Below are 14,535 nucleotides of genomic sequence, written 5' to 3' on the forward strand. Positions count from 1 at the left end.
GCGTTGAGAGAGAGAGAGAGAGAGAGAGAGAGAGAGAGAGAGAGAGATATGAAGTCAAGCCTGACTTTACTTGGCAGTATAGTTCCCATGGTGTTATCTAGTATTTTCATAATGGGTACTGGAAAGGCTGGCAAGCAAATGTGTATTTGCTAAGTATTACATAGTAATTATTCAGCAATGATTGCACAACTTACTACAATAATGTAGTACTGTTATAATAATTACTAGTTATCACCAGAAATTAACAGCATTTAACAGAGAAATTACCCATTCTAATTACAATTAGGCCTACTCGTTATTACCACAAATTACCAGTTACTTCCTGATAATTTCTATGTAATTACACAGTAATTACCCTGACATTTGCGCAGTATAATGTAAAGTGCTACCAAAAAAAGTAAATCAAGGATTCATGGGTAGAAGTGCAGAGAAATGAGTGAATTTTATTTAAAAGAAAAGCATTAGGGAACATTTCTGTTTACAGCAGAACAGTGACTTTGTGTTAAATAAAAATTAAAAAAAAACATTGCTTCCCAAATATAAAACAATTTCATTAACATTTCAATGAACACTAAAATGGTAAAAGCTTCATATTACTTCCACAGTAGGCCTAGTCTCTGGTTCCACACCTCACCGCTTTGGCAAGAAGGTGAACATCATCTTTACAGTGTATGAGCCCCACACAACAAGATATTTTGCGAAAGACAAATATTGCACACACTCCTTTTTTTATATACAAGAATAAACAACTTGGAATATACTTATTGTATGCAATGGCTTTACATATTCAAAACTCTCCCATTCTAAGACATTGAAGTGATTAAGGTTGAATGCTAACATATTCAGAGGAGGCTCTTTTTGCAAAGTTGCAGCTTTGTAGAAATATAACTTCATGTACAGGGAGATGAGTGTCAATGTATGCAGCATATACTGTTCATCAAGACATCAATATAGAGACTTATAAAAGTGGAATACTGTACATACAAAACAAAATGGGGAAACGTTATCAAAATAAACAGGTACAATTGTTGGGGGGGTGGTGGAGTAATGACATGCATATTAAAGATTCCAACAGGAATGTCTCCACGGAAAACTGCCCAGTCCTCTTGGGTAGAAACAGGTCATGGAGGAGACAGTACAGGTTTTGCCTAATCATACATTTTGTCTGGCCATAAAGCAGCAACACCACGGCTCTTCTGTCTCCTGTGCACGGTCCCCTCCCTCTTTGCTCAGCTGGCCTGGCTTCACCTCTTCTTCTACTGTCACAGAAGAATGTAATTGGCCACACCCACTGCTCCGTGTGTGTACAATGTGTATACACCGATAGGTCCAATGCCTCGGTTCATGGCCCGTACAAAAAGCCAGACAGCGGTGGAGAAGGGCGAAAGAATCTCAAAGTTCTCTCTGCTTACGTCAGTTTCCCTCTAACCTGACCGTAGGGAAGCAGTGAATGGGGTTGCAGATAAGGGCTATATGGCATCACTGGCATGCCTGGTTGGCGAGTGTGGGGCCGCTGAGGTCAGGGGTCACCCAGGCTAGTGTCATACCACCGAGGAGGAACTGGGGATGCCCTGGATGGTGGCTCCGGTTGGCGTGCCGCTGATGGCGTTGAAGATGTGAAGCGAGTCAGGAAGAACGCTCTTCATGCCATCTTCCACTGGACTGATCTGGAAGGGAAAGGAGGAGGTACGAGATATTAACGAATAGATATTACTTCACATACTTAATGAGGATTATTATACTAGTACGTATTGCGTTACCATCCAATCTGCTCATGTCAGCACAAGGGAAAAACAGAAAAAGGTGTTATCAAAGAGCGTGTCATCAATCAGATTAGCAAGCATCTTATGAATGGCACTCCGATTACTTCACACTCCAAAATCTGTCTCGGAAGCAGATTACAGCTGCAATGATAGTAGCATAGATAATGTAGTGCTGCACGCAAAAGTAACTAAATTGATATTTAAGCTGAGTAACAGTAGCCTCAGTAATAATGCACTTACTTGCTCGTGCATGATGGCGGAGAGCTCTCTGGCTAGATCTCTATAGTTGGCTTTCATCTCATCATGGTACTCCTGCTGGTCCTCTTTGATCAGTCGCTCATTAATGCCTAAGCCGTGGCCACATGCCTCCACAAACTGCCTGCTCACACAAATAAATAGTGTTAATGTGCCTCAGAGGAGAATTATACAAAGAAGGGAAACCTGATTAAACTCTGCACACCCATTATTAACCATTAAAACTTCACCTGAAGACCTCTTTAAGCTGTTTGACCTTGTTGTCGGGATATTTCTTGGTGCTCGCATCATCAAGAAATGCTCGGGCATATGCAAGTGGTCCAGCGTTTACCTGAGGATGAAGCGGTGTCAATTTTTTTCATAAAAGGGAATGTCTGTGAACCAAGTGTGTCCAGTGTGTGTGTGTGTGTGTGTGTGTGCGTGTGTATGCTGACAAAACTTCAAAGCAGGCACCTGGACACTGATGCTGCCCTGGAGCTTGAGCTGCAGGCGGATCATGTCCACCTCACTGGAGGAGCACAGCTGTCTGATCTCAGCCACCTTCTTGCTCATCTCATCGATGGCCACCTCGATGGGGTTCAGATCGGTGTGGTGCTGATACATCACTGCTATGCGCTTCTTTACATAGGGGAAGCAATGTGTAGCTGTGGGACAGAGAGAGGGATGGGGAGTGGGTAGGAAATGGTGAACAGCTTGCTTGTCATGCTTGCCAGCACATAAATATTCTCTTGCATGTGCTTTTCTGAGTTTTTTTTTTACAGCTTAGGGTTTACCCAAGCAGTAACACGCTCTCAGATAATGAAGATAAGAGATAAGGTTGAACTTTTGGATCTTTCGCACCATAAAACAATAAAACAGTGTGATTAGGATTAGGAAAAGTCCTTGGCAAAGAGCTGACATCTTCAGAATCTAATCAAAATGTTCCATACTTGTATACTCTGTATACCCATGTGAATGGCCTTCCACTCAGAGTGTATTTAAATGCCTGTTTTGCTTTATTGTGTGAATATATAGGCCTTTGGAGGAGGAAAATGTGTGAAACACAAGTCAATCATTTATTTCTGTTTTCTGTTGTTATGGTATGTGGCTGACAATTGTCTCATATCAGAAGGGGCCTCAAGTGAAGAATGTATCTCGCTTCTCACCTTACTAAGATTACTGAAGCAGAAGATAACGTCATCTTGTTTACTTATGGCTAAGTTTACTTATAGCATACTTTTTGTAAGTGCTTAACAGTCTACCACATGGACAGGGCTACCTACTGGTTAGTATAGTCCTGCGTTTACACTGCTCCTCCACCCCGCCTTGCTTTTTGCCTGAGATGGTGAAAGGCATCTCAAACACAAAGCGACGGATGTTGTGGCTTTTCTCAAAGTCTGTCTTCCTGTCCACCAGCTCCTTCTCCTCCAGGAAAGGGGTCACGTGCGTCACTTGGATATAGGCATACTTGGAGTCCAGGTCTTTGGGGTTGATCTGCAGAAGATACATGGCATTACAAAAGATCGGTACCATGGGGAAACTCTGTATGAAACTTGTAGCCCAAATCAGGTTTTTGGGAAAATCAATCCTAATCACAAATAAAATCCCCAACAGAAATATGCTCAAAAAACATCTCACCCTCCCTGAGTCCTGAATCATCTTCACATTCTCTTGTCCAAACTTGTCAGAGTACAGCTTCAGAAGCCTCTGAGATATCTCAGACAGAGGGGTGAATTTGGGCTCTTTGTAGATGTACTCCTTACCATCTTCATCCTCAAAGAAACCCTAGGAAGAGGTCAAATACACTCAATGGTCAGATACAAAGTGTGAAAAAACATACATTTTAACAATAAATCAAAACAAATTGTGTCTTTACATAATGATAACATAAAAAGAAAAAAATAAACACCAACATAACAAAACATATGTGGGCTGTGAGTGCACTTAGTCATTCAGACAATTTGTTAAAATGAAAATGGTAAAACACTCTTAAGACTAAATTCTGGACTGAAAGATATGACAGAGTCCAAAGACACACACCCCTCTATCTAATGTCCAAGCACAGAGACAAAACAAACTGCACTGCAAGACATCAACTGGTGTCAGTTCAATGCTGTGAGACAGACCAAAGGACAGAGGTAGGGAGGCGGATTTCACACTATCAGTGGGTGTGGACGTTTTCCATATGGCCGTTACGTTAATCAATTGTCTTCTGTGTAAATAGTAAGGTGTCTCCTGATCAGATGCATAAAGCCATGCATTCACCCAATGAAAGATGGAATCCTGCTATTAGCCTTTCACTGGTTTCCTACTACAATTAGAAACAACACTGAGGCTGGAATAGAGGAGGAGTTAAAGGGTCAAAGATAAGTAATGCAGGTGAAACAGCATTGACTGCATTAGTAAAGGAGCACAACACGGCCTAAACCTTACTGCAGTCCAACTGCACTGTTGGCTTTCACATTGATTTACCTCAGTCTCTGAGTCAGTAAACTGGTACTGCTACAGGGTTGTGGACAACAGAAAAAAAATATTGTTATTCCATGAGTACTACCTATCTACCATGATGAGTCTAGAAAGCACTGTGAGTATTCATACTACCGCACCACCAGTTAGACCACCATGTCGAGAGGGACATGGCTCTGTGGAGGTTGTAATTTCTATTAAAGCACACTGTTAGAGGTAACCACACCCAGCTCAAATCTTCAGGTAAAATATGTTCTTTAAAAAGTTGACAAAATAAAGCAAATATTCGGGTCAGTAAAAATGTTGAAAACAAGATTCGAAACACAGAAGCAGAAACACCAAAAATGAGTGCAGATTCAGAACCGGACCAGCAACATGCAATGCTGTTGCAAAACAGAAAGCAGTAGTGGTGAGTGAGTGTTACTGCTAAGAGCTTTAAGCAACAAACTATGACTGAGAAATGTAATGGATTACAGCAGCACCACACCACACATAGACTTAGGCTGCTCAGAAAGGCTAGCAGGGTCTACTGCACAACTTACCGCTGCCTTTAAAGAGGATAAAAAGCAGAAAAGGGTATTAGAGTGGATCATAAAATGCCACGGGACGTGGTCATGCTCTTAATAATAAAAACGCCTTCAGCAGCCTCTATGCGCAAATGTTAATTACTCTGTAATACCAGCAACCAAATTAATACTTGTGGTCTTTTTTAAATCAAGCTTGAATTAAATGCAGTTAGTGTAAAATCAAATCAACAATGGGCCTTTTAGGAAAATTAAAGCTTAAAAACTTATTTGGCCTACACCACATTGTCAACTGACAGTGTCAATGTTGCTACTGTATCTTGACTGATTCACTCACCTGGCCAAAGAAGGCCACTCTGAAGTAGGTGCCCAACAACCTCTTGCCTGTATGCATGACTTCTGTGACTTTGCTGTACGCACGATGCAGGGTGTCATACAGGTGGGCCAGTTTCTGTGCAAAATTATTTACAAACAAAACAGATTTTTACATACTAATCGTCAAGCCCTAGGTTAAATTAGTAGTTTATTGTGGGGACTCAGAGAATAAAATTATGAATCGTGTAGCCCTGTACCTCAAAGTCCCTGCGCTTCTCATAAATGGGGATTATGAGCTTGTAGATGTCAGAGATGAGCTCGTAACGCTCGGCTTTCCACAGTCCATCTGCACACTCCTCCAGAAGCTCCATCAGGACGTCCTGCACAACAGGAGGGATGAAAAAACATGCTGATGAAAACACTGCATATGAAAGAGTCTGCCTTCCAATAGTTTACATATAAAGGGTTTGATAGGTCCACACCCTTTTCTTTTTTTTATCACTGACAGAATCTAATGTGATGAATAGTCATGATATTGAGGTGAGAAAATGGAAGAAGAATAAGAAATGTAATCATCTTCATGATTTTTGTTAGATCCTTTGACATCACAACATGCCACCCTCCCAAAAAGGCTCATTGTTACATGAAAAAAAAAAACCTATGAATATTAAAACTATAAAATATCTCCAAGTGTTGCTGGAGGACTACTGGAGATAAGTCATAGGAAATAAATGTTAAATGTTTTTCTCTGTGTATAAGCCACACTTAAGATAAGCATAATTATATGGCTGAATATGAAATCCTGAAAGTCTAAATCAAGTCAAGCCAAATAAAGTCATGACGACATATCTCACACGTTTATCTTTTTCCCAATCTCAGCACAGTCAGTTGAACATTCAAAGTAAACGGACAGTGATTTATTACTTCCTTTTTGTATCAGTGGTATAAAAGCGCAAAGTATGTCTAACCTCATTAAAATGGACATCCTGCATGCCTACATCCTCCATCATTGATGCCTCCTCGTCAATATTTGGAGTCACCACACGGAATGCTGAGCAGCCCTGCTTGAACATGCCTGGAAACAACACGAGATGTGGTAATATTTTATTGATAAGCCCAATCTTCCATACAACAAATACAACTATTTGAAAGATTACAGGTATGGAGTCAGTAAGGACTAGAATAGTGAAATAATATAATTGTAAACATTTTCTAGAGGATGATGCTAAATTCTTGTGAACTACACTGAATACACATAACAGTGGTGTTATATAGCAGGCGAGAGCAACATTTCCATCACAGATTATTATTAAAGCACCTTTTCTCCGCAGGTATTCTGCCACAAGTGCTGCAACATGCACATAGCACATGGCTGCCTGTAAACAACAAAAACAACCAAGGCAAACTGATATTAATAGAATTCATCATGTTACAAGACAATATCACCCACACATCCACACAAGACACGGTAAGGTACACAATAAACTGGATGAAAATAAATCCTGTCAGTACTTAATATCTGAAATGATATCCACCCATCACCCAGATACCAGCCAAAACAGCAGCGTCTCTCATCACTGACCTCTGACAAGTCTCCGTTCTTCACATGGATTCGAGCCATGCTGTCCAGCCAGGTCTTGCGTAGCTCAGGTGTGCTGGCGTAAGACTTGGCCAGGCTGTACTGCAGGTCTACCAGCATCTCCGGGTCTCTCTCATGCTCCTTCATCTGAGCCGTCGCCATCAGGACCGTTCTGATCCGCTTGGTCAGGTCCTTCACATCTGAGGGGAAAGCTGTGTTCTGTTGAGGAGAAAGCAGCCATTCAAGACATTTATTGATTATAGTACTTCAAATATATTTTACTTTTTTTAATGATTTATTTAAGTGAAGCCAGAACATAATGATGAACATTAATGAGCTCCTGACCTTAATGGTCTTGTCACTGTTGGCACAGTTGTTGATAATCGACAGAGACTGCTGGAAGCGGGTTCCTCCGATTCCAATGACATCAGCTATCAACTGGCTGACAGCGATCACCACCTGAGGGAAAGGACAGGTGAAGGATTATCAAATATTGCTTAACTAATGTTAACAGCCAAGCTTTGCTCTTTTTATCCTATGCAGAGAACTACTAAGATCCACAGAGGGACTGTCCTACCTGTAAGTGCGTCCGGACAAAGGACTTGCGGCCTGTGTAGTCAAAGTTGCTCTTCATGAGGAAGTAGAGCAGGTGCGCTGCGTCGCTGCGGATGGAGCTCAGCTTGGAGTTGCAACATTTCAAGATCTCATAGCAGAACGAAGCACACATGTCTGCACGGCCCTCAAAAAACGTGCAGGGAAACTAGAGGGGGAGAGAAAAAGACAGGAGGACAGACAGGTTGTCAGATATGGAGAACGGCTAAGACAGAGAGACCGCTGTTAGCCCGGACATCGATGTCTTTCACACCTTGTAGATGAAGGTGCGCAGTGAAGTGAAGACCTGCTTGAGCGCCGTCTCTGACTGGTTGATCTGCAGAAAACAGAGGTGGACCTCGAACACCTTCTTCATGAGGGGGTTGTGGCCATGGTCAGAACACAGTTGAGTCTGTGGAGAAAGAGGATATCAGCATAGAGACAGACAGTCTAACTGGAAGGAAATCAGAATCAGAGATTGACTTTCAGTAGCAGCAGTAATGTTCTTGTTAGACACTTGCATACCTAAATACTGTGTGAAATGTATAAATTAAATACTAAGATTACAAATCAAGTAAATACATGACAAGTAGTCTGTATGTATGTTACCTTGAAACCCATGATGAAGATACTGAGTGTGTCCAGGACGGTCAGGCACACTTCCGTGGCAATGTTGGCCTCCAGGAGTGACTGGTTTAGCACATCCGCATCAGAGTGGCTGTAGGCTGCACAGGAGACAACACAAAGCTGTAGCTCTTCACACCACCAGCACACTCCCAGTATCTCAAATAGGGTCTCCATAGAGGCCAATTAAAAAGGTATATATACGTATATATGTATGTATTATATCAAAATAAGAGACACATTAGTATCAAAGGCAAAGCTGTTGCTAAAAAGGTGGGAAATTTCAAAAGTTTCGTTCCAAAATGAGATCAACCATCTGAAAAAAGTGATACCCGCTATTATAAAATAACATGGTGGCATGTTGGAGAGGAACATATCATGAGAATTTTGTCTACAAAATAGTAGCATTTTTGAGAATAACATCTGTTTTTTTTTTTATATATTTATGGATGAATTTCAGGCAGCATTTCCCCCCAAAATACATATACAGCATTTTGGAATGAAACCCTTCATATTTTACATGGATTCTTTTCAGAGAATGAAATTAAAGTTAAGAGCAAATGAGCAGGGCAGAGGGACTGGAGGGTTTTAAAGGCTATTTTTCAGCTAAAAATGGGCATGCTCTTAATTCAACCAAATGATCAGAGCCAATAAAAGTCTGCCTGTCGACCTGATACATTCTTACCATGGTCTACAGATATTCCAAGAACACTTGAAATCTTTCTTACACTGAAAACACAGAGAAATTAACTTCATTAAATGGCACCATTTAACAGACTTACCACATAGCTTAACCTCTTTAGGTAAAGTCAGTGTAATGCTACAAACAGCCAGCTGGGCCCCAGTCACAATTTCATTTAATGATGATGGGCCCATATTGGTAATATTCTGCAGCATCAAACTTATCTGTTTGATAACGGGCTGGGTTTAACACAGAGGATGAGGAAGAAGAGGAAGATGATGATGATGATGACGTTGAAAAGCATGATGTGTCAGACTACAGAGGGGGAAGCAAGGGGGTGGTGGATGTGGGGGGGTCCTCCGGTAGAGGATTTCTTGATGAAAGTACAGTATGGGACACTTACTGTGGTTAAAAGTGTATGAGTTATCCAGGCTGTTGAGCTGCTGTAAGCGGGCATGCATCATTCCCGCCCTGTTACGGGACACAGGCAGAGTCTGAGACTTCCGCTCATGTGCTATGGGTCCCGCCCCATCCTGGTTCCTGATGAGGAAACAGGACATTGTTAGATGAGTGGCTGACTACCAGCAAAGCCAGAGTTAGTCAAGCAGGTTAGGGTGGATAATATTCAACTCTGTTCTACAGGCTTCATTGGATACATTTCCTTGAAACCAAATCTGATTTGCTTTTATCCAAATCTTTCGGCATATTTTAGCATTGTAGATTTAGCCTATGGGATTTTGAAGTTACCGGAACAAAGAAAGTTCCAACTCAGAAGACTGGAAAACATCTTATTTGAACATTTTGGGGTAAATTTTACACATATACCCTATCCTGCATACTCTTCACTGTGGAATCTATGCAGTAAGTTTGAGCACAGATAAATAAGGTTGTAGATTGCATGTTTGGCATGCAGTTTACTGTGATGATTATGAAAGCAGTACAAGCAGTGTTAAAGCAGTGAGTTGTAGCATAAGCCATGCAAGTAAGAATGACAGAGGCACACACTATATGAGAGTTTAGAGAGCAAGTAGTTGTGTCACAGCATGGCAATTTATATAAGGTGAGAAGATATCATGCATTTAGTGTGAGAACGTCCATTCCACCTTTAGTCTTACCCAAGCAGGAGAGGGCAGGAGCCAGGTTTTATTTCACTATGTTAAACTTGCCAGCATTAAAGTGAATAGAGATAGAGAGAGTGGTGGGAGGTTAGAGAGAGTGGAGACCCGAAGCCCTCGGTGAGTCAAGGCCAGAACTCCCACATAGTGGAGAGAGTATGTGTGTTTGCATGAATTTGGATTTGTGTGTCCTACAGTCAAACATAAGCATTTGGACAAAGAGTTCACAAATAAGTATACACAACACACAATCGTAGCATTCAACAGTCACACACATTGGTAATTACATTTTACAGTAGAGTGCCTGAAATGGGCTGAACCACTAGCTACATCTTTGTCATTTATGGTAAGACACAAAGGGCGACTGATGTACAGTACAAGGTAGATAGGATCTCATAATCTCATAATAAGACCTGGATACATTTTCAGATTTTTCAAATATGAGCCTATAAACACAATGCCTTTAAATTGTATCACCTAAATATGAATTCAACCATTAATAATGTTAAAATGCTTTAAAAAGATCATCACTCATCACGCTGCATGCACCTGATTCAGGCACTGACAACATTACCTGGCGATGTATCTCTTTCCCATGTATCTGAACTGATGGAGGCAAACTCTGAGAAAAGAAGCGAGTGGAAGAATCAGTTACTGCAAACCTACCAACCACACATATAATGTCAGGGAGTTCATGATAACAAACCAAGAGGTCTTACTCGACTAGAGTGAAGAAGTCCATTAGCTCGGCAGACGAAGCCTTGTTCCAGTATGTGAACAGAGCATCTGCAAGGGGACAGAGATTAACGGGCTATTAGTTGATTTGGATTGCAGACATGAGAGTGAGTGTGGTGTCAGGGAGAAAGATAGTGACAGAAATAGACAGAAAGAGAGGGAAAGAGGAAGAGAGGGGGAGAGAGTGTATAATCCTGACTGAGATCTTACCCTCAGACATGCTTTTGAGCACGTGCAAGAAGCACATGAGGAGGCTCTTGATCTCTGCCTGGTCCAGCTTGTCACATCGCAGCAGTGTGCTGCCCAAGGCGGCGGCAGGCTGGTTCTGAAGGACAAAGATGCTGGTCAGAGACAGACAGACAGACAGACAGACAGACACATCACCCTGTCTGTGCTCTTGGCCCTGTCTAGCTCACTGTGCTCCCTCAAGATAACGCACAGTGCTATTTACAGAAATGATTGTCAATTTACAGTTTGTCAATCAAAGAGACAAGAGGCATTTGCTTATGGCAATTTCCCTGTCTAGTGAAATTCGAATGTATGCTTTAGTTTTGGTTTCCTGGTCATAGATCAAAGCCTAGTCAAATCAGTCTTGGTCTGTTTCCAGGAAACTGGAACTTCTGTATTAAGAAGCTAAAAAAAAAAAGTAGCTACGCATCTCTACACTATTAAATATGTTTACTTCCTATATATTAGCACAGGATGCATTGGTTTTCTGAAGGCCTGGGGTTGGAGAGGTCAAACTACTCTAGCGCAGTCACTCACTCAGACCTAGCGGGGCTCTATGCATGGACCGAACAGTCACTACCTCTCCGGGTCCAGACACAGAGCAGGGAGAGAAGAGAACCAAAGCAGTGGAGCAAATAGCTCTACCACAGCGAGGGATTGGCAATATAACCAAGCACGTTCCTTTGCCAGTTAGTTAGTCTAGACCACGAAACTGGCTGGGGATGACTTCATGGAAAGGATGAGGCCATGGCTTTTCTTAAAGGGCGTTTTGCAGAGTGGGGAACTTGGAGGCTAAAGTTAGCTGCCCCAGATAAGTCAGACAAGTTGACTAAAGAGTGTGATGCTGCGGTGCAATTATCTGCCTGCAATATTTCATCAAAGAGAGATTCTGAAATCTAATTTCTTTCTGGTTGATATTAAAAACAGATTACTTATCAGTGTCCTCCTTTTCCCCTTTTGCTAACTGTTTGACGCATTGCAATAAATGCTACCACACATCTCAAATGTGAACAGTTCCTTGAGAAGATGAAACAAACAACGCATACAAAATGAAAATCCTATGCTTAGCCTTAAATGTGGTTATTCTCAGATTTATCTTGTGGCTGTCTTTCAGAATGAGAACAAGAGTGACACAGCACACGTGAGAGGAATTGGAAAGTGAAAAAATCCCATCGGCTGGATGGCTATCAACACCTGGAGGGCAACAGAGCAGAGAAAAACCCCATGAAGCCCTGTAGTACAGCGGCTCTGCTTCATGACACCAGAGGACAGACAGAGGCCTGACAAGCATCTGGCAAAGAAAGGGCTTGTGGCAAGGGCAAAAACACACACATTTCCACACACACACTCTCACATTCCCAGATGGGACACTCCTAGGAGGGAGGATGACTGAGTAAAGGAGGGAGGCGTTTTTTTGTACTTGAAGTGAAACGCTGGGCTGTGGGACGCTCTCTGCCACACTGGGGACAGAGAGCAGGGAGAAGTCCATGGTGACACGTTTGGTGCGTGCGGAGAGCATGGACTCCTCGGTCTCCGTAAAGAAGCGCAGGACATTGACAGAGTGTCTCCGCACAAACTTCTCCTTCTGCCACGGCCGGCCGTGCAGCGAGGGCGGGGGAGTTAATGGGACAAGTTAAGAAAGAGTGACTTTCTTTGGCACTGCTGGCATTGTCATAATAAGGGGACCTCTGTCACAGGAATACAATAAATCTCAGAGTAGAACCTAAATTTGATCTCTAGTGAATAATGTTTGAAATTACTTCATGGGGATTTTACAGCTGTTTTTGAGATGTACCTTGTCCAGAGCGTTGACCTTGTCGTTGTTCTTCTCCGGCAGGCTGTTGCCAGAATCAGTGCTGATGAGCGAGCCACGAGAATCAGCATGGCGCACCGAGTTTATGTTGGGGGTGGACGACGTGTGAGGCGAGGCTGTAAGGAATAATAGCAGTGTTACATTCACACACGTACAAACTGTATGTCTTATTGGGCAGTTTTCACCCGTTTTCGTCTTTTTACGCACCGGTGCCGGAGATGACTCCAAAAACGTCCTTGTGCAGGCTGTTGTCCAGGAAAGTGCTGGACCTGGGAGGAGTCATCAGGGCGTTGGCCAGGAGGGAATCATCTCTGCCGTTCTGAGGGGAAACAAGTAGAACTGAACAATTAATTGAAAAAAACAAACTAAATCGCAATTTGAACATCTGCAATTTCCAAATCACAGAGGCTGCAATTAATTGCTTAATAGAGAGGGGCGTTTTAGTGCTCCGGGTAATCTTTGGTCCATGAATCAAGTACAGTATTGGTGAAAACCTTTCATCATACTCAAACTCAGTAAATCCTGCACACTGATATCTATTTTTTTTTAAGAAAGTCACTTTTATTTAAACAATTTAAAAGTTTTTAACAATGTATAACAAGAAAAACTTGAAAAAAAAACATGATATGAATCACAGTTTAAATCGCAATTGCAATATTCTGTCAAATAATCGCAATTAGATGTTTTGTCAATATCTTTCAGCCCCAGAAACAAGCATTTAGTGGAGACAGACGGGATGCATGTTCTGATCAACAGCCACTAGGTGGCTCCCTTACATTGTTGGAGTGGTTGATGGTGAATGGAGATACTTCCTTCACATTCACCCTGTTCACGTTCTCCTGGAGCAGACCGAACAGGGGCAGGTACAGGGTGGCCAACCTGGCCTGCTGGCTCTGGAAGACAAATCAATCACTCAGCAGAATGTCTCATGATAACACATCCATGACTCATACTGTAATCACAGTGAAAAGACGGAGAGAAGGCGCTGCTGACCTTGGAGGTGTAGCGGTCATCAAACGTGTGCTTGATCATCAAGTTCTTCAGCACCTGGATGGATATCTGACGAATCTCCCTGAACTCCTGCAGCGCCGCACCGACCTCCCTGAGGAGCAGACCGACCAGGAAGTGGTTCTTACAGAAGTCATCTGTTAGCGAGTAATCCAGCTGCAGGTCTGGGAGGAGGAAGAGGAGGAACGAGACTTTAGGACTGGCTAACAGAGAGGTAAGTGGAGGAAGCCAAAGGATAAAGGAGGTGAAGTAAAAACAAAGAACCAAACAATGACAGTACATTTCTCATTTATTTGAATCCTATAAAAAACCCTAACATGATGCCATTAAAAACAAGTAGGGAAGATACACAGACAGCTCAGCAACCCAGGATACAGAACATAACCAGTACTAAAACCCCTGTGAGAATGTGAAATATTTCCCTTGCTGGACATTGATTCTTGGTGAATAAAAACAAATGAATCCCATAAATCTGTTTTATATCCTGCATGAAAGTTTCTCTCATCTAACCAGTTCTAGAAACAACCAGAGAAGCAACCCAAATATACATAAAGGATTAGACTTCCATGTTTCGCCTTATGTTTGAAAGATTGAGCTGTTAGAGATGAAAATCACAATTCACAACAATGACAATGACATATCGGTCATTGTTCTACATCAACAGTAATTGCTGTGGAAAAAGACAAACAGGAGTAAAGCCAGTAAACGAACAGAGCCAGGTGCTCAGATGAGTAAATTAATATAGACATGGTTTCACAGAGCATGAAGGACAAGTAAACCAATCACAAGCGACACACAGAAGGTGCACCAAAATAACTACAGTCAAATTAAAAGGTCTTGTTTTGTCGTATATGAGTC

General features: G+C 42.1%; 1 protein-coding gene across 1 annotated transcript in view; it reads right to left on the bottom strand.

Moving 5' to 3' along the window:
• Nucleotides 1-417: 417 nt before the first annotated feature.
• Nucleotides 418-14,535, bottom strand: part of LOC139933029 (dedicator of cytokinesis protein 9) — a 72,812-nt gene continuing 58,694 nt past the window's right edge. Inside the window, exons 31-55 of the mRNA XM_078286252.1 lie at nt 13,663-13,841; nt 13,446-13,562; nt 12,877-12,988; nt 12,652-12,785; nt 10,839-10,953; nt 10,613-10,679; nt 10,468-10,515; nt 9,182-9,318; nt 8,082-8,197; nt 7,747-7,884; nt 7,459-7,641; nt 7,227-7,340; nt 6,885-7,100; nt 6,621-6,678; nt 6,271-6,377; nt 5,560-5,682; nt 5,325-5,438; nt 5,006-5,011; nt 4,470-4,499; nt 3,636-3,782; nt 3,281-3,491; nt 2,472-2,662; nt 2,249-2,349; nt 2,004-2,142; nt 418-1,667 (exon numbers count right to left, since the gene is read on the bottom strand). Coding sequence (XP_078142378.1) covers nt 1,542-1,667; nt 2,004-2,142; nt 2,249-2,349; nt 2,472-2,662; nt 3,281-3,491; nt 3,636-3,782; nt 4,470-4,499; nt 5,006-5,011; nt 5,325-5,438; nt 5,560-5,682; nt 6,271-6,377; nt 6,621-6,678; nt 6,885-7,100; nt 7,227-7,340; nt 7,459-7,641; nt 7,747-7,884; nt 8,082-8,197; nt 9,182-9,318; nt 10,468-10,515; nt 10,613-10,679; nt 10,839-10,953; nt 12,652-12,785; nt 12,877-12,988; nt 13,446-13,562; nt 13,663-13,841 — 3,029 coding nt within the window. The 3' untranslated portion in view covers nt 418-1,541. The remainder of the gene's footprint in view (nt 1,668-2,003; nt 2,143-2,248; nt 2,350-2,471; nt 2,663-3,280; nt 3,492-3,635; nt 3,783-4,469; nt 4,500-5,005; nt 5,012-5,324; nt 5,439-5,559; nt 5,683-6,270; nt 6,378-6,620; nt 6,679-6,884; nt 7,101-7,226; nt 7,341-7,458; nt 7,642-7,746; nt 7,885-8,081; nt 8,198-9,181; nt 9,319-10,467; nt 10,516-10,612; nt 10,680-10,838; nt 10,954-12,651; nt 12,786-12,876; nt 12,989-13,445; nt 13,563-13,662; nt 13,842-14,535) is intronic.

The sequence above is a fragment of the Centroberyx gerrardi genome, chromosome 10 (genome assembly GCF_048128805.1).
Source record: "Centroberyx gerrardi isolate f3 chromosome 10, fCenGer3.hap1.cur.20231027, whole genome shotgun sequence".
Taxonomy (NCBI): domain Eukaryota; kingdom Metazoa; phylum Chordata; class Actinopteri; order Beryciformes; family Berycidae; genus Centroberyx; species Centroberyx gerrardi.